The sequence below is a fragment of the Nicotiana tomentosiformis genome, chromosome 9, assembly GCF_000390325.3.
Source record: "Nicotiana tomentosiformis chromosome 9, ASM39032v3, whole genome shotgun sequence".
NCBI lineage: Eukaryota > Viridiplantae > Streptophyta > Magnoliopsida > Solanales > Solanaceae > Nicotiana > Nicotiana tomentosiformis.
In genome coordinates this window covers 73,793,425-73,813,530 of record NC_090820.1, presented here as the reverse complement: position 1 = coordinate 73,813,530, position 20,106 = coordinate 73,793,425, and the positions used below count along the sequence as shown (strand labels likewise).

At 39.1% G+C, this 20,106-nt stretch overlaps 1 protein-coding gene across 1 annotated transcript; it reads right to left on the bottom strand.

Moving 5' to 3' along the window:
* Positions 1–18,556: 18,556 nt before the first annotated feature.
* Positions 18,557–19,712, bottom strand: LOC138898981 (uncharacterized). Its single transcript, XM_070185091.1, has 3 exons — positions 19,422–19,712; positions 18,914–19,111; positions 18,557–18,796 (listed from the first exon to the last, which is right to left on the bottom strand). Exons 1-3 carry the CDS (start codon positions 19,710–19,712, stop codon positions 18,557–18,559), a joined length of 729 nt encoding a protein of 242 aa, XP_070041192.1.
* Positions 19,713–20,106: the final 394 nt, after the last annotated feature.

Sequence of the window (20,106 nt, the reverse complement as noted above, 5' to 3'; positions counted from 1 at the left end):
CAACATCACCCATTCCCCAAATCCTTCATTGCGAACGCGAGGGTCATTCCGCATTCACGAAGAAGGAAACTAGAACAGCACACCAGCTATTTTGGACTTAGCTCCGGGCGGTCCAAAACGCATCCTCCCCCCCTCCCCTCCGGGACCCCGTCCAAATGCACCAACAAGTCCATAAATATTATACGGACCTGCTCAAACTCTCAGCACACGTAAAACAATGACGAAAAGAATCGCACCCCAAAACCAAATTAAATCAACTTATGAACTTCAAACTTCTCAACTAGCTCTGAACGCGCTGAATCATACTTAGACTACTCGGAATGACACCAAATTTTGCGTACAAGTCATATATCACCATACAGAGCTATTCCCAGGTTATGAATCTCAAACGGACCTCGATAACTTCAAAATTTACTCCAAACCAAATTTAAAGTACTAGAAAACCTTTAATGAACCAAGTTTCAACATTAAGCACATAAATTCTCCCGGATCACTCGAAATACGATCCGAACACACTCCCAAGTCCAAAATCATCATACAAACCTATTGGAACCGTCAAATCCCAGTTCTAAGGTTGTTTACTCAAAACATTGATTCAAGTCAAACTCTGCCTTCATAGGCCACTATTAAGAAATAAAGTGTTTCGATTTCAGCCCGAACCCTTTCAAACTTAAACCAATCATCCCCGCAAGTCATAAAAAAGTAAAAGCACATACGGAAAGTCTGAATTAAGGAACAGGGATCTATAAAGCAAAACGACTGGTCGGGTCGTTACAGTTGTTTAAAGAAATAGCCTTAGGTATACCTTGAAGATTGATTCTCAAATCTCATATTTGAATTCAAACCATTTAAAAGTCCTTAATTGCAGCCGTGTTTGATTCACAGAAATAGCCAACTTTGGAAATCATTTCTGGTTCCCACCTATTTTGCTTGATTTTTTTTAATGAAAGAGATTACCTTTGCAAATATGTCTTAGTTTCTAAACTTCATGAAGATCGTTATTAAAAGTTGAGAGATAAATAACATAAACGATTATCAAAACAAGAATTATTTACCATTAAGTCCTAATGTTTCTTTTATCTTTACCTACGTCTTTAAGGCTTGCCTAGGTTATTAACATAACTCATAGAAATAAGCAAGGTATTCAATTATATATCATCAGTGTCATATATATATGAAAACAACAGTAAACTTAAATAAGTGATAGAGTAAGGGAATGGACTCATGGATTGGGCCTGGAAGAAATTAGGCCCAGCAGATAGCTAAGACGAATAACAACAGCTCCAGTGACTTTCGACTCAAATTGTGAATTGGGCCTGAGTCCTTGTAAACTCAGAAGGCTCAGTCCATATACATTAAACATGAATAATATCAATGTAAGGTCCAATATAAAAATTGTAACAAGCACTAGTAATTAGGAGTGTAAATTAATCTAATGTAATGTCAAAATAGAGTAAATGAATTTACAGTGAAAACCCTTTCTTTCATTTAACATTAACCCTAAAGAGATTAGCAAATATTAATGATTAAGGGCTTAAGGTGAAATTACATTTATAGACAAGGCACCCTTCAAGCCCCAAGCACTTCAAAGTTCATGAGGGTCTCAAGGACCCCGAGCAATGCATGTGTCAGGGAGAGCATCTCAACTACAAACTAAATCTCACTGCTAAATACCTCTAACCACGTGAACTTACTCCTCCTTTTAGGTTTAAATGTCAATGAGGCCTTCACTGTAAATTTCACTGCAACTATAACAATGTTACACAAGCTTAGGCAAAAGAATTTATATGGGGTGTTATTATGAATATGTAATAACAGATAATACCTAAGAGATCACAATCCAAACATAAGTGTGTGTCACACTATCAACAATTCTAACATGCACAAGAATACTCAAGGAAACGAATTACGAATACAAACAAAAAGAGGCAGTCACCAACTGACTAGCTTAGGTGTCCAAACACAAAATCATGTGACTTAAGGAGTAGAGAAGATACATATATCTATTGATTAGTTCAAGTTTACAGGTGTTCTTACTCACAATACTTTAACAACTTATCAGACTATATTCAAATTAATCAGAGACTCATACATAGGTTAAATCTTAACCTATATTTGATGTATGAGTTAATAGCTTCATTAAGAATCTCTAAATAGTGTTAACATGGCTACTTATGCAAGAAAACAGATTGATCCTCAATTATGCAAATGACATGATCACTTTCTCTTTAAAATTTCACAATCTCATATTCAGATTAGGCTTATTAGGAGTCTTATATTCATAAAGACACAGTGTAGTATTCAAACAAGGCATATAAACATCAGAAGTTTCCCTTAAACTCTTTTAGTGATCACAGTTTACTTATATCCCTATGATATGTGGTTAATCCTATCATAGTAGAAAAATGCAACTTTCTTATTTATAAGGTGATACAGTTCTAAAAGATGTGAGAGCACAACCAAGCAAGAAGTCTGTTTGAACAAGAATGAGTGCAGAATCTCTAAGGAAAGGCACCTAGACACATACATGACATTTTCTTACACGATTTCAAGACTATAAGACATGATAGAGTATCAAATAGTATAGGATCAGATCAATAGGCTCATTACCGGAGTTTAGAACAATGAATGGTTCACATTAAGTAGGCATGGTTCTAATAGCAGGATAATTAGTCCAGTTAAACAGGTTGAGTATATCAGCTCAAGCATGATGAAGTTCCAGTTTCAGATGTGTTAGCAGCAAGGCATGACCAAGATAAAAGGCATAGATACAACAGATACCAAGCTCTTAAGGACAATCAAGGGCATATCTTAAGCTAGGCTGAAAGAACACATATAACACCAATTGCAGAAATTCATTAGAACTTTATTCAATCACTTCAAAACATATTTCATACAGTGAAACTCACAGATATGATCACACAGCCTTGAAGGTTAAAATGTGACCCTTCACAATGGTATTTCATGAAGTCTCAGAATCACAGAAACACATTTGAAGAAAGAAGGCAACTCAAACAACTAAACAGGTACACTTTAATTACAATGACAACCCTATAATTATCCTTAAGCGTTCATATTTACCATAGTCTTAGTTTTATCAAACAAATCACTCAAATACATGATATAGATCAACAGGTAATATTAAGGCAAGATTGGTAGAGTAGACGTGAAGGATTTAGCAAAACATCATGAAACCTAAAATCAGGACAAGTGCAGAAGATCATTGGGGTTCTTAGTTAACTATAGAAGTTCAACAGTACATAGATTTGTTCAACTTAGAGAAGAATGTTTTAAGTTTACAAAGGTGGTCGATTAGCATTAATTTAATTTTGATCATTAGAGGACAGTGAGTTCACACATGCAATGTCAAAGCACAATGATCAAACTAATACATTACAAAAAGAATGACCAATAGAGAATAACAAAAGGAACATGACTTTAACTTGATTAAAGAGAGGAAGTGTTGATGTGCACTGACCTTCCTTTGAGAAGCAAACCAAACAAAGACTTTGTTTAGCTGTTAAGGAACCAAAGACTTAAACTGCGATCAGCGAGTAAACTCAGAACCGAAAAAAAAGAGAAATCAGAAATCAATTAAGAACCTAGGCTTAGATTGAAAAATTCCAGATGCTACTATGTTGTGTATTAATGTCTTTTAGATTGTTAGGTGTTTTTTTCTGTGTATTAGGTGATATTAGTTGAGAGAATTAAAGCTCTTATTTTTAGTGGAATTCAATTCCTTAGGATTTTAAATAGGTTCAGGCGATAGTGGAGAGTGACGATTACCAGATGATGCAAGCAAAATTGAGTGAAAATCTAAGAGACAAGGGGAAGCAGTGATAGACTTTACTTGAGAGGAAAGAGGTCCACTATTGAAGGCGAAGACCCTTCGGGTAAACTCAAAAACCCAGAGGTCACTGTGTTTGACCTCTGGGTAATGGATCCTCATGATGAAACTCTGTAAGAGCTCCATGCATGCTCCAATTTTAAAGATCATAAGAGAAACCACACGAGTTTAGGTTTCACCTTTTGGTCTGTAACTTCAGAATTAGGGACAAGATGGATGGCCATGCATGCTTAATTTGAAAGAAGTAAGAAGAATCAACTAATTGCGTTTTTGAGCTTAGGGTTCCAGAATTGAGGAATTCAAATCTAGTGGTGAAAATGAAAATAATCTGGCGAGATTCGTGGGTGTAAGCGACAGATTGAGTGTTGTGAGGTTTAATTTGTGACCTTGCATAGATTTGTGCAAGGATTTGGGACTGATGGAGGTTAAAGGTTTGAGAGAAAAGAGAGAGATTTGGGAAATGGGGGCGGAGGTCAAAGGGGAAAATGATTTAGGATTCAGGGTAATTGATGTTGGTCTCTGGGGTTAAGAAAGGGGGAATAGATCTGCGCCGTTAGATCATTAGATCAACGGCCTTGATAAATCAAGGATTAAATATTTTAAAAATATTTTTATGAGAAAATACAGCAACCGTTGGATCATTATGATCCAATGGATGTGGTAATATCTTGTGGGAGGTTAAATTTAAAAGAGAAAATAGGAGTAAATATGGACCATTGATGTCTTGGGACGACGGCTTAGATCGCTTGTGTTTGTATTTTCTGAGTGGGAGTGATAAGTGATATGGCACGATTTGGTTGGCTAAGAGATGGTGGACCTGGACCGGGCCAAATGGTCTTGGGCCAGTGTTTTGGGCTGGAAACAATTTAAAGAACGACCATTTTGCATTTAATTAGGAAATTTCTATTGTAGCCTCTTTTTTAGTTTTTAAACCTTTTATAATTAATTTAAATAACTTAATTACTTTCAATAAATGTAGTGGAAATTATAATTATCAAATACACAACTAATTATCGCAATTAATTAATTATTTATAAATATACATTACTTTCCGAATTATGACATTAATTTTGAATTATTGAAATAGTAGGCTAATTAACTAAAAATTAAGAAATAATTTACTAAATTAATTATAAAACCTATGTAATGTATATAAATGTTATTTTAATAATCTCAAAATCGTAAGTATTATATATTTATAATTATATAATACTAAATTATTAATTTCAACACTATTAATTACTAATTTTATGAAAAATAGGTATTATTGATTAGAAAATATTTTCAACACAATTATTGCAAATCAATAAGTATATATAAATTAATTTTAAAATGGAGGGTCAAAATTGGTCATCAACACTAGTCATTTGTGCTACACAAACGCGACAGAGGATTCGCGAACGCGGAGAATGAACTTGGGCCAAGGGATATTTGCCCTACGCAAACGAGATATGGGAGACGTGAACGCAAGGAATAGGGGTTGGCAGATTGCCCTTCGCAAACACGGTAGGGTAACGACAAACGCGAAGGAGGGGTTCATGGCTAGGGGAAATTGGTCATCGCGAACGCGAGGGGTGATAAGTGTGGATTTTAACCACTTATTAGTATCTTCTTGCTTTAGTTTTAGTCCGAACAATAGTGATTTTTATTTCCAAATCTAATGAATTTGTGTGAGTTGCAGGCATGTTGGAGGATTGGATCTCAATGAAGAAATCTAACTCAAAAAGGAATATTCCAACTCAACAAGGCAAAAAGGGGAAATGCAAAGCACAAGTGCGGTCCGTAGAAGTAATTCTGTGGCCGTAGATGATCATGATGTACGTAGAAATAGAAGCGTGGGCACATATGATCCTTTGAAGCCTCAGAGAAGTTTAGCAGAGGCGCGATCCACACACCAAATTGTGCGGCCGCATAAGCTGGTCGCACTAGCAAAGCTTGATGAGTTTAGAGAAGGTGCAGAAGACCAAGTGTGAAGCCTCTTGAAAATGCGGTCCACAACCAAATTGTGTGGCTGCGGAAGCTAAAGTGCAACCGTAGAGATAATTGTGCGGCTGCAGATTTCCTCCTATTGCAAGTGCGGAATAAAAGTGCGGTCCGCACAGAAAATTGTGCGGCCGCAGAACCTCCCGAAGGTATTTTTGTTAGCGAAATTTTAGACACTATAAATAGACGGGAAACACATTTTTAGGGCAACTTTTATATTCCTAGAAGCTGTAGCGGTTATATTTTACCTTTTTGGGGAAATTGTGATCAAAATTAGAGAAGACCCACTGCATTTATCTTTTAATTGTAGTTTATGTCTTAATTACTTCTTCTTTTTTAGTTTCTATGTCTTCGAGCATGAGTAGCTAGATTTTAACTAGGGTTGTGGCCCAGCCCTAGTGTGTAAAACTTATGGGTTATTAATATTAGTGGTTGTTTATGATTGGGTATTTGTTATTTATCCTTGTTTATGCTTTATGTCTAGAATTAATGGTTGCAAATATTGATTCATGCCTATTTGACTTAGTTCTTACCTGAGAAAGAGGAAACTAGTCTAGGAAAACTTGGCTAACAAGAAATTGAGCTAGTTAAGATTTTGACTAGTTTGATTAAAGGATTTGAACTAGAGATAGGAAAAAATCGATTTGGACTCATATCAATTGCTTAGATTGCTACGCATTTGGTCTTGGGAAAGCTAATTTGGGCATAACCACTATATGACCGAGAGATAATGAGTGGGTGTTTGAGAATTGAGAGTCATAATACAACTTGATCTACCAAACAAGCATTAATTAAAATTACCTATTAGGTTTGCATCTAGGTGAAGGTTACATCCCTAGGCTTTTCCTTAGTTGATTAAAAATACCAAAAATAATTTATTCTCTAGTTGCTTTTCCTTAGTCTTATTTCTTAGCTGCTAACGTAGATAGCAATCACCCACTTTATTTGAGAGTACAATTAACCTATTTCACGTTCTCTTCTTGAGTATTTGCTTTAATACCGATCTTAAACTTCCTGTGGAATTCGACCCCGACTCAAGTTGGGTATTATAATTGCAATGACTGTTTCATGCTTATTATTGAGTGTGGATTGGACGTGATCAATTTTTGGCATCGTTAGCGGGGTGTTTTTACGGTGTTAGGTATATACTTGAGTTTGTTTCTTGAAATATCTTCTTTTACTTTTGTGATACTAATTTGTTGAAGTGATCGTAGGTTCCAAATGGAGAACAACGAACTTGGAGACATGCCATTGGGATAGGTGGATGGTGAAGATGAGAAACTTCTTGAAATGACTCAAGCTCCACAACAAAACTGCCACGGTCATGGTTAACAAAACAATGTGCATCCACCTCCCCTACCTCCACCACCACCACCACAACCACAAGCGGCGCAACATCAGTTCTTTCCCAATGAAGGTTATGCAAGTTCCATAGTCCCCCCTCGCATTACGGAGGGAAACTTTCAAATTACCAATGTGATTCTTACTTTGCTTGGACAACAAAGTTATTTCACCGGGGCACCAAATCAAAATGCTTATAAACATTTGAAGGATTTTGTGGATACGTGTTGGGGAAGAAAACAAACAAATATTTCAGAAGATGCTTTGAGACTACGGCTTTTTCCCTTGTCACTAAGGGGTAAGGCTTTTGATTGGTTAGAATGTTTGCCTAATCATTCTATTCATACTTTGGATGAATTGGCAGCGAATTTATTTCAAACTTTTTCTCTCCCAAGCACGTGGCTACTCTTCGAGAATAAATATTGGCTTTCAAGCAAGAGCCAAATGAACCTTTACATGAAATTTGGGTGTGATATCACACAATGGTGAAGGAGTTCCCAAACAATGATATGACCGACCACATGATCCAACAAACTTTCTACCATGGTATTAATACTACGAACCAATGTGTGGTCAATCAAATGGTCGGAGGCAACTTTATGACAACACCTTATGCGGAGGCATGTGAAATTCTTGATGAGAAGGCGGAAAACTTCCATCGCTTGGCAATCCCGAGATAATGTTCCCCAAGATGATCCCAACATGATTCATATTCATAAATAGTTGCAAGACCATAGGCAATCCATTACCGAATTGACAACAACTATGACCCAACTTGCTAAGTCCCAACCTAATCAAGTACAAGCTCCTAAGCAAGTTCGTTCTTTGGAGGGCAAAAATATTTTGGTCAACAAGAAGGGGACCAAGGGTCCAAAATTTTAATCACAAGTGGAGACTTATGCACAAGATGATGATATCTTTGATCAAGATGATCCCTACCAAGAGCAAGAAGAAGAGGTAAAATTTGTGAACAATTAATAAGGACAAATGAGCAATTTCCAAGGCTCCAATCAAAATCAATGGCGTTCTCAAAATAACCAAGGCAATTGGGATTCTAAAATTTAAGGAAATTGTTACAACAACAGCAACCAAAGAAATTGGGAAGGCAATAATCAAGGAAATTGGGGAAATAGTAACAATCATGGAAATTGAGGATTGGGATTTCAAAGGCCCGCAATGTACCAACAACCTAGCAGCCCACCTCATTATCCTTCCCATAGTTCAAGTTCTTCAAATAATGAAATGAGTCATATTGAGAACATGTTCAAGCAAATGATTGAGAAGAATGCGGATTCGGATGCCCAACTTGTCTCACATACCACATCAATCCGTAATCTTAAAGTTCAAATGGGGAAAATCTCTCAAGCTCTTAATACTCATCCTAAGTGTGCACTACCAAGTGACATGGTAGTAAACCCAAAGGGTGGACAACACGGGGAATGCCATGGAGGTTATCATAAGAAGTGGAAGAGGCAGGAATGCATCCACCTCAAATGAAAGGCAACTTGTGGATGATGACCAAGTGATTCAAGAGGAGAAAGTCCCAAGCAATAATGTTCAAGTACATGATGAGGTTCGGATTGATATTGATGATAGTGTGGAGGAGACCCAAGAAGAGGTGAACCCGTCTAGGGAACACATTATTGACATACCAGAACTGGTAGTTAAAAAGGCTAAGGCACCCTTTCCAAAGCCTCTACCTCCTTATCCTCAAAGACTTGCCAAGTAAAATGGTGAGAATCAATTCAAGAAGTTTATTCAAATGATGAAAGGTCTATCTATTAATTTACCATTGGTAGAAGCTTTGGAACAAATACCTGATTATGCCAAGTTTATGAAAGATCTTGTGACCAAGAAGAGGTCAATGAATTTTGAAACTATCAAAGTCACTCATCAAGTGAGTGCAATTGTTCATTCCTCCTAAGTTGGAGGATCCCGGTGCTTTCATGATTCCTTGTACTATTGGGAGTGCCGATTTTGCTAAAACTCTTTGTGGTCTTGGGGCGAGTATCAATTTGATTTCCTACTCGGTGTTTAAAAATTTGGGAATTGGGAAACTAAGACCTACATCTATGAGGTTGCAAATGGCCGATCGTACCATGAGGAGTCCATTGGGAGTGATTGAGGACATGTTGGTCCAAGTTGATAAGTTTATTCTTCTGACGGATTTTGTTATTTTAGATTGTGAGGTTGATTATGAAGTACCTATTATTCTTGGAAGACATTTCCTTGCTACAGGTAAGGCTCTTTGTGATGTGGAAGTCGGAGAACTCACTTTCCGGGTTGGTGATGAACAAGTGGTATTCCATGTGTGCAAGTCTATGCGGAAACCAAATAGCAATGAAGTATGTTCTTTTGTGGACTTGGTGATCGATGTTATTATTGATGACACAAGTGCTACAATCAATGTTGGTGATATTTTGGAGGCCGTTTTGCTCAACGATGATGATTAGATGGATTGCTTCATAGAATGTGTGAATTCTTTGGGGAATGGGGTCATATAACTATGCACCCCAAAAATTGTCTTTGGATCTTGAAAATAGGAAGACTCCTCCTACAAAGCCTTCTATTGAAGAGCCGCCTACTTTGGAGTTGAAACCATTGCCACCACACCTTTGGTATGAATTTTTTGGCCCTTGTTCTACTTTACCGGTTATTCTTTCCCCTTGTATGACTAATGTGCAGGTTGATTACACATTGTCGGTGTTGCAAAAGATGAGGAAGGCTATTGGGTGGAATTTGGTGGACATTCGGGGTATAAGCCTCGCATTTTGCATGCATAAGATCAAGTTGGAGGATGGTGCTAAATCTCAAAGAAGCTATGCAAGACGTGCTCAAAAAGAAGTTTATCAAGTGGTTGGATTACAGGGTCGTCTACCCTATTTTTGATAGTTCATGGACCTCTCCGATTAAATGTGTCCTAAAAAAGGGGGGCATGACGGTTGTTACCAATGAGAAGAATGAGTTGATTCCTACAAGAACAGCCACCGGTTGGAGAGTTTGTATGGATTATCATAAGCTCAACAAAGTTACAAGGAAGGATCAATTTCCCCTTCCTTTCATGGATCAAATGCTCGACAGATTGGCTGGCCGTGATTTCTATTATTTTCTTGATGGGTACTCGGGCTACAACCAAATTCTTATTGCTCTGGCAGATCAAGAGAAAGCCACCTTTACATGTCCATACAGTACCTTTGCTTTCAAATGGATGCCTTTTGGTTTGTGCAATGCACCGATAACTTTTCAACAGTGTATGATGGCTATTTTCATGGACATGGTGGAAGACTACCTTGAGGTCTTCATGGATGACTTTTCCGTGGTTGGAGATTCTTTTGATGATTGTCTTGAAAATTTGGACAAAGTGTTGGCTAGATGTGAGGAAACAAATTTGGTGCTCGATTGGGAGAAATACCATTTCATGATTGAGGAAGGCACTGTCCTTGGCCATAAGATTTCAAAGAATGGTATTGAAGTTTACAAGGCAAATATTGAGGTTATTTCTAAGCTTCCACCCCCACCTGGGTGAAGGGTGTGCAGAGTTTCTTAGGCCATGCGGGTTTGTACTGGCGTTTTATTAAGGATTTCTATAAAGTGGTGAATCCATTGTACAAGATCTTTGAGAAGGATGGAAGTTTTATTTCAATGATGACTGTATGAGAGCATTTGAACCATTGAAGCTCAATTTGACAATTACTCCTATCATTACCTCTCCAAATTGGAGTTTGTCGTTCGAACTTTTGTGTGATGCAAGTGATGTAGCGGTTGGGGCTGTTTTTGGAAAATGTGTCAACAAGGTTTTTTATCCACTTTACTATGCTAGTAAGACCATGACTAGTGCCCAAGTCAATTATACAGTTACGGAAAAAGATCTCCTTGCTATTATGTTTGCCATTGAGAAGTTACACCCGTACTTGATGGGTGCCAAAGTTATTGTCCAAACGGATCATGTGGCGCTTCTCAATCTTTTGAGCAAAAAGGAATCTAAAGCTCGATTGATGAGATGGGTGCTTTTGTTGAAGTGGCAGACCGCTTGTCTCATTTGGAGGAGGAGGGGAGGCCACATGACGGCCTTGAAATCAATGACTATTTCCCCGATGAGCAACTTTTAGCACTTTCAACAAAAGAGGTATCGTGGTTTGCGAACTTGGTAAATTTTCTTGTGAGTGGTATCATTCCGAATGAATTGTCTTCAAACCAAATAAAGAAGCTCAAAAGGTATTGCCACGACTACTATTGGGATGAGCCATACCTTTTCCGGATTTGTACAGATGGGGTGATTAGGAGGTGTGTGCCGGAAGAAGAGCAAGGTGATATTATTGGAGCTTGTCATTCTTCGCCATATGGTATTCATAATGGTGGAGCAAGAACGGCTGCTAAAGTTCTAAGTTATGGTTTCTATTGGCCTACTCTCTACAAGGATACAAATGACTTGGTGAAAAGATATGATGAATGTCAACGGGCTGGTGGAATTTCAAAGAAACATGAAATGCCTCTTACAACCATCTTGGAGATTGATATATTTGATGTTTGGGGCATTGACTTTATGGGCCATTTTGTGAGTTCTTGTGGAAACACTTACATTTTGGTCATAGTAGATTACGTTTCTAAATGGTTTGAGACCATTGACTTACCCAACAATGAGGCTAGAAGTGTAGTGGCTTTCTTGAAAAAGAATAGTTTTACGAGATTTGGTACTCTAAGTGAAGTCATAAGCGATAGGGGTCACATTTTTGCAACAAGGCTTTCGACTCTTTACTTAGAAAGTATGGTGTTACTCACAAGGTCATGACTCCATTTCACCCACAAGTTAGTGGTCAAGTGGAAGTCTCCAACCGGGAGATAAAGAGTATTTTTTCCAAGATGGTGAATGCAAATCGGACGAATTGGTCCAAGAAGCTTGATCATGCACTATGGGAATATAGGACGGCTTACAAAACACCTATCGAAATGTCCCCATACCAGTTATTATTCGGGAAAGTTTGTCATCTTCTGGTGGAACTAGAGCACAAGGCAATGTGGGCCTTGAAAAAATTAAATCTTGATTGGGATGTAGCCGCTAACTTGGGGGGTTACACACTTGAATGAACTGGATGAGTTCCGGTATCATGCTTATGAGAGTTCGTCCTTGTACAAAGAAAAGATAAAATATCTTAATGACAAGTACATTTGGAACAAGGAGTTCAAGGCCAGTGATCTAGTGTTATTGTTTAACTAAAGGTTGAGGATATTTCCCGCGAAGCTTAAGTCAAATTGGAGTGGTCCGTTTGAAATTATTTGTGTGAAACCTTTCGGTGCATTGGATTAGAAGAACAAGAACATTGAAATCTTTCGAGGCAATGGTAACCGGGTGAAGCACTACTTGGGAAGAGTTGGAAAGAGCCATGTGCTGGGGGTTATTTACTTCACTTGAGGATGCTATTACATTGCGTCATGTCATGGCGTTAAATAAAGCACTTTTTAGGATGAAACCCAAGTTCTTTTCCTTTTTTTCTTTTTAGTTAGATATTATTTGTTGTTTTAAACTTAATTTGAAGTGTGCTGTAGGGATGAGTGTTAGATGAGAAATGGGAGACAAGTTTGTGTCATCAAAACAAGAAATGCGGAACGCACTTTTTCTTTGTGCTGCCACAGAAAAAGAATGCTTCCGCAGAAGCCCTTGTGCAGGCTAAATGAAAGGTCCTCTAAACTTTTCACATGTCAATGCGGAGCATAAGTGCGGACTTCTGGAGAATTTTGCGGTCGCGCATGAGATTGTGCGGACCGAACAATTGTGTTGATCCATTGTAGCCCAGGTAGCATAGAGCGCCCGCCACATAAAATTATGTGGCCGCACTCTCCTCTCTAATCCACCTTAGCCGTTGAGTATAAATAGAACATGAGCCTTCATTTTACACTATTCACACTCTTGGAATTCACTGTTACTCTGAGAAAATTACATGAGGGCTTTGAACTTTCAATCACACACCACAATTTACACTCATTTGGATCTTTGCACATTTAACAAAAATTGATCACGTCCAATCCACACTCAATAATAAGTATCAAAGGGTTGTTGCAATTATAGTACCCAACTTGAGTCGGGTTCGAATTTCACATGGAGTTTAGGATTTGTATTAAAGTAAATACTTAAGAAGAGAACGTGAAATAGATTAATTGTACTCTCAAACAAAGTGGGTGATTGCTATCTAAGTTAATAGCTAAGAAATAAGACTAAGTAAAAGAAACTACAGAATAAATTATTTTTGGTGTTTTTAATCAATTAAGGAAAAGCCTAGGGACGTAACTTTCACCTAGGTCTAAACCTAGTGGGTAATGTTAATTGATGCTTTTTTCTAGATCGGGTTGTATTATGACTCTCAATTCTCAAGTACCCACTAAATACCTCTCGGTCATAAAGTGGTTATGCCCAAATTGGCTTTCTCAAGACCAAATGGGTAGCAATCTAAGCAATTGATATGAGTCCAAGTCATATTTTTCCTATCTCTAGTTCAAATCCTTTAATCAAACTAGTCAAAATCTTAACTAGCTCAATTTCTTGTTAGCCAAGTTTTTCTAGACTAGGTTCCTCTTTCTCAAGTAAGAACTAAGTCAAATAGGCATGAATCAATGTTTGCAACCATTAATTATAGATATAAAGCATAAACAAGGCTAAATAACAAATACCCAATCATAACCAACCACTAATATTAATAACCCATAAGTTTTACACACTAGGGCTGGGTCACAACCCTAGTTAAAATCTAGCTACTCATGCTCGAAGACATAGAAACTAAAAAAGAAGAAGTAATTAAAAACATAAACTATAATTAAAAGATAAAAGTAGTGGGTCTGCTCCAATTTTAATCACCATTTTCCCAACAAGGTAAAATATAACCGCTACAGCTGCTAGGAATACAAAAGTTGTCCTAAAAAAGTGTTTCCCATCTATTTATAGTGTCCAGAATTTCGCTGCCAAAAATGCCCTTCGTGAGGTTCTGCGGCCGTACAATTTTCTGTGTGGATCGCACTTTTCTTATGCTCTTGCAATAGGACGAAATATGCAGCTGCACAATTATCTCTACAACTACACTTGTGCTTCTGCGGCCGCACTTGAGCTTCTGCGGCCGCACAATTTGGTTGCGAACCGCATTCTCAAGAGGCCTCACATGTGTTCTTCTGCACCTTCTCTGAACTCATCATGCTTTGTCAATGCAACCAGTTTATGTGGTAGAACAATTTTGTGTGTGGACCACACCTCTGCTAAACTCCTATGAAGCTTCAAGGGATCATCTGCTTCCACACTTCCATTTCTGCGAACCTCATGATCATCTGCGGCCGCAGAATTACATCTGCGGACCGCACTTCTTCTTTTCATTTCCCTTTTTTGAGTTGTTGAGCTAGAATACTCTTTTATGAGTTAGATTTCTTCATTGAGCTCCAATCCCCCAACATGCTTGCAATTCACACAAATTCATTATATTTGGAAACAAAAATCACTACTTTTCGGACTAAAACTAAAGCAAGAAGATACTAATAAGTGGTTAAAATCCACACTTATCAACTCGCCCAAACTTAAGTCTTTGCTTGTCCTCAAACAAATAGATTAGTTCCCACCTCCCCTAAATGAAAGGTCATTTCAAAGAGTCAATTGTAAGTCATTCATACTCAGTTGGGACCAACAATTACCAAAAGTACTCATGCATTTTCAACAAGGTAACAAAACATATGTTACGTGTGTCACGACCCAAAACCTATAATAGGTCGCGATGGCTCCTAAGTCTCACCACTAAATCTCTATGGAAGTGCGTCTACGCGCCCATGTGACCACTGGAAGTACCTGTCTCAGTACCTGTACAATCATTGCAGAATTATAACATGAATACGTAAAACAATGTATACCCAGTAAGTATCTAGTCTAACCTCGAAGAACTAGTGACGAAGGATCGACTTGACACTTACTAGTGGTCAAACACTAATAAAATACATAAAATGGACATGGAGGGTGTGAAACAATTAGCAACAAAACAAATAAAACATTAATAATAAATCTCCAACATGGGCCTATATAAAGTCACTAAAATGTCATAACCGACCTCGAAGGCACGAACTCAGATGTTATCAAGAACAAAATCAAATCTCAACTCTTAAGCATGAGTCTGTCGAGACGAATGGCCCAATCCCATAGTAAAAGTGATACTTAGTACTGTCGAGGTGAGCGGCCTGATCCCATAAGCATAGTGATACACACTATCGCCGAGGCGAACAACCTGATGCCATAAGAATAGTTTTACCATACTCCCGAGGCGAACGACCCGATCCCATAAAAGTAGAGAAACTACCTTACTCGCGGAAGTACGTGTCAGTCGAGATGACAGGGATCTATTGTTCATCAATTTTCCAAAGTAGGAGGCTCAATCGGTATTTTATTCTAACCTCAATCTCAGTCATAAATTAAGGAAATCAAAGACACATGATAAATACAAATAACACATTTAAGGCATGATGTGAAGCTAAGTCTACCCGGGTATATCATGAATATAGCTACGTATGGACTCTTGTAATCGTGCGTACGTAGCTCCCACAACAAGTAGCACACAATAATTAATTCACCAAAGGGGATAATTCCTTCTTACAAGATTAGGCAAGAGACTTAACTCGCTTCCAAGTTCACTATTCGGCTCTTCAACCTCACTAGAACTCCCTAAACAACGCCGAGCATCCGAAACTAATCAAAAGTCGTATAAAATAATCAATATATGCTCAAAAGTTCATAATTTAACTATTAAACTAATTTCCCAACCAAATTTAGAAAGACCATAAAAGTCACCCTCGGGTCCACGTGCCCGGATTCCGTAAATTTTCAAAGATAAATATTACCCATGACCTCACGAACGCAAATATATAATTTATTTACGATTCCATAATCAATTTCGTGGTTAGGTATCGTTTTTACCAAATGCTAGGTTCCAACAAAAATCCCATAAATTTTCTGTAATTCCATATTAAATATACCCATAATCCGTGTATTTAACTCAAGAATTGATAGGGAGCACTTACCTTGTGATGTTGATGAAAATCCCCCACAAAATTCTCTCAAACTCGTCCAAGACCAAGTGGAAAATGATAGAAAAGAGACTAAGTCTCGTAATAAATCCAAGTCTGCCCAGTGATTCCTTCTTCGCAATCGCGGAAAATGCATCGCGATCGCGAAGGCCAATTTCTGCCACTGGCCAAAATAACTCTTCACATTCGTGACCAGATGATCGCGTTAGCAATGAATCACCTCCCAGCCTTCCGCGTTCGCGATCCCTAGGTCGCATTCACGTAGGCCAAATGCCTTCCTGCCCAGCTACACCCTTTCCTTCTTCGCAACCGTGATTGGGCCTCTGCATTTGCGAAGCACAGCCAGGTCCACCTTCGCATTCGTGGACCATTCTTCGCATTGGTGTAGGGAAATCAGCTTCCCCTCCAAAATTCCTTCCTCCCGATCGCGGGACAACCTTCGCGATCGCGAAGCACACCATCACACCAGCAATTTTCAGACAACTGCAACTTGCTCCGGGTGGTCCAAAACACACCCGATCCACCCGGGACCCCCTCCAAATGTACCAACCAGTCCATAAAGATATTGCGGACTTACTCGAAGCCTCAGAATCCATTAAACAACATCGGAATCAAGAATCGCACCTTAAAATATCATTAATCAACTTCTAAGCTTCAGAAATCATTTCAACCAACTCTGAACGCGATGAAACATACATAGACAACTTGGAATGACGCCAAATTTTATGCACAAGTCATAAATTACAATACGAACCTATTCCAAGGCTCGGAATCCCAAACGGACATCGATAACACCAAAATCCACTTCAAGTCAAACTTAGGAAATTCTAAAACCTTCAAAATGACAACTTTCAAGAATAAGCGTTGAAACGCTCCCGGCCCACCCGAAACTCAATCTGAACATGCGCCCAAGTACAAAATCATCATACGAACCTATTAGAACCCTAAAATCCCAGTTCTGAGTTTGTTTACTAAAAATCTTGACTCAAGTCAAACTTGGCCAACTTAGACCATTATTATAGAACTAAGTGTTTCGAATTCAACCTGAACCCTTCCAAAACCAAACTAACCATCCCTACAAGTCATAGAATAGTAAAAGCACATACGAGAAGTCTTAAATAGGGGAACGGGGATATATAAAGCAAAACGACCGGTCGGGTCATTACATTCTCCACCTCTTAAACAAATGTTCGTCCTCGAACAGGTCCAGAATCAAACCTGGAGTGCTGAATAAGTGTGGATATCTGCTCTGCATGTCCTCCTCGGCCTCCCAATGCCTCCTCGACTGCTTAACCCCTCCACTAGACCTTCACTACTGAAATATTCTTAGACCTCAACTTGCAAACTTGCATGTCAACAATGGCAACAAGCTCTTCTTCATAACCCAAGCTCTTATCAAGCTGCATTGTACTGTAATTTAACACATGCAACATGTCGGCATGGTACCTCCGGAGCATAAATACGTGGAAAATTGAATGAACTCCTGATAGACTGGGAGGCAAAGAAAGCTCACAAGCAACCTCCCCAACTCGCTTCAACACCTCAAATGGGACAATAAACCTCCAACTTGCCCTTCTTTCCGAACCTCATGATACCCTTCATCGGCGAGGCTTTCAAGAGAACTTTATCGCCCACCATAAATGATAAATCACATGATTTCTGATCCGCGTAACTCTTTTGTCTGGATGGTATTGTGTGAAGTCTCTCCCGAATTAACTTCACCTTATCCAAGTCATACTATACCAAATATGTACCATATAACCTGGCCTCGCGGGCTCAAACCAACCAATTGGGGAACGGCATCGCCGACCATATAAAGCCTCAAATGGAGCCATCTCGATGTTGGACTGATAACTGTTATTATAAGAAAACTGGGCCAATGGTAAGAATCGATCCCACTTTCCTTCGAAGTCAATAACACATAATCTAAGCATATCCTCCAGAATCTGAACTGTCTGCTCCGACTGCCCGTCGGTCTGCGAATGAAAGGTTGTGCTGAGCTCTACCCGAGTATCCAACTCACTCTGTATTACTGTACAGAAATGTGACGTGAACTGAGGGCCTCGATCTGAAATGATGGAAATAGGCACACCATGCAGTCGGACAATCTCCTGAATATAAATCTGGCCTAACCTCTCTGAAGAGTACATAGTCACCACCGGAATAAAGTGTGCCGACTTTGTCAGCCTGTCGATAATGACCCAAACGGCATCAAATCTCCTCAACGTCTACGATAACCCCACTACAAAGTCATAGTGATGCGCTCCCACTTCCACCTCGATATAACCATCTACTGAAGTAGGCCACATGGCCTCTGGTGCTCATACTTAACCTGCTGGCAATTCAAACATCTCCCAAATACTCGACTATGTCCTTCTTCATTCGACACCGCCAGTAATGCTGGCTCAGGTCACGATACATCTTCGTAGCACCTGGATGAATAGAATACCGCAAAATGTGTGCCTCCTCTAGAATTGTCTCCCTTAGACCATCAACATTAGGAACACATAAGTGACCCTGGAGTCGCAGAACACCATCATCACTTATAGTAACCTCATTGGCATCACCCTTAGCACCGTCTCTCTAAGGACCAGCAAGTACAGATCATTATACTGGAAAGTCTTGATCCGATCGAATAAAGAAGACTGAGCCACAACACATGCAAAGAACTAGACTGGTCTCCAAGATATCCAACCTCACAAGTCGGTTGGCTAAGGACTGGAGGTCCAGATCCAATGTCATCTCCTCTACTGAAATAAATGCCAAACTACTCATACTCCCAGCCTTTCTGCTCAAGGCATCCACGACCACATTCGCCTTGCGCGAATTATAGAGGATAGTAACATCATAATCCTTCAGTAACTCAAGCCACCTGCGCTGCCTTGGATTAACATCCCGCTGCTTAAGCAAATGCTACAAACTGCATTGATCGGTGTAAACCTCGCAAGACACCAAGTAAAGATAATGCCTCCAGGTCTTGAGGGCATGAACAATCGCGGCCAACTCCAAATTATTCACGGGATAATTCTCCTTATGGGGCTTCAGCAGACGTGAAGAATATGCAATAACTTGCCCCTCCTTCATCAATGCATAACCCATACAACACATGAAGCGTCGCAATATATAGTATACATCCCTGATCCAGAGGGCAACACTAACACCGGCACTGTATTCAATGCGGTTTTGAGCAAATGAAAGCTCGCCTCACACTCATCGTACAATTTGAACGGCGCACAATTGACGAGAAGCCCTCCATAAACTGACGATAATGCCATGCTAACCCCAAGAAACTCTTGATCTTCGTCGTTGTGGTAGGACGAGGCCAACTCTGAACTGCCTCGATCTTCCTAGGATCTACCTTAATACCCTCACCGGATACAACATGCCCTAATAAAGCCAGGGAATCTAACCAGAACTCGCACTTAGAGAACTTAACATATACCTTCTGTTCCTGCAAGGTCTGAAGCACTAACCTCAAATGCTGATCGTACTCCTCCATACTTCGTGAGCAGATCAATATGTCATCAATGAAGACAATGAAAAATGAGTCAAGATATAGACTGAACACCCGATTCATCAAATCCATAAATGTCATCGGGGCATTAGTCAAGCCGAAGGACATCACTAGAAACTCATACTACTCATATCTGGTCTGGAAAGCCATCTTCGGATTATCAGAAGCACAAATTTTTAGTTGATGATACCCAGATCTCAAGTCGATCTTCGAGACCACTATAGCAACTTGTAGATGATCAAACAAATCATCAACACCCGATAATGGGTAATTATTCTTAATGGTGACTTTGTTCAATTGGTGATAATCAATACACATCTGCATGTTCTCATCTTTCTTCTTCACAAATAACACAGGTGCGCCCCAAGGCGACACACTT

Coding starts and splice junctions, on each gene's coding strand:
- LOC138898981 (XM_070185091.1), bottom strand. CDS start 19,712: ATGGAGGAGTACGATCAGCATTTGAGGTTAGTGCTTCAGACCTTGCAG. Junction 19,112..19,421: donor GTTCAAATTGTACGATGAGT/GTGAGGCGAGCT, acceptor TTGCTTAAGCAG/CGGGATGTTAATCCAAGGCA. Junction 18,797..18,913: donor AGTCCTTAGCCAACCGACTT/GTGAGGTTGGAT, acceptor GCTGGTCCTTAG/AGAGACGGTGCTAAGGGTGA.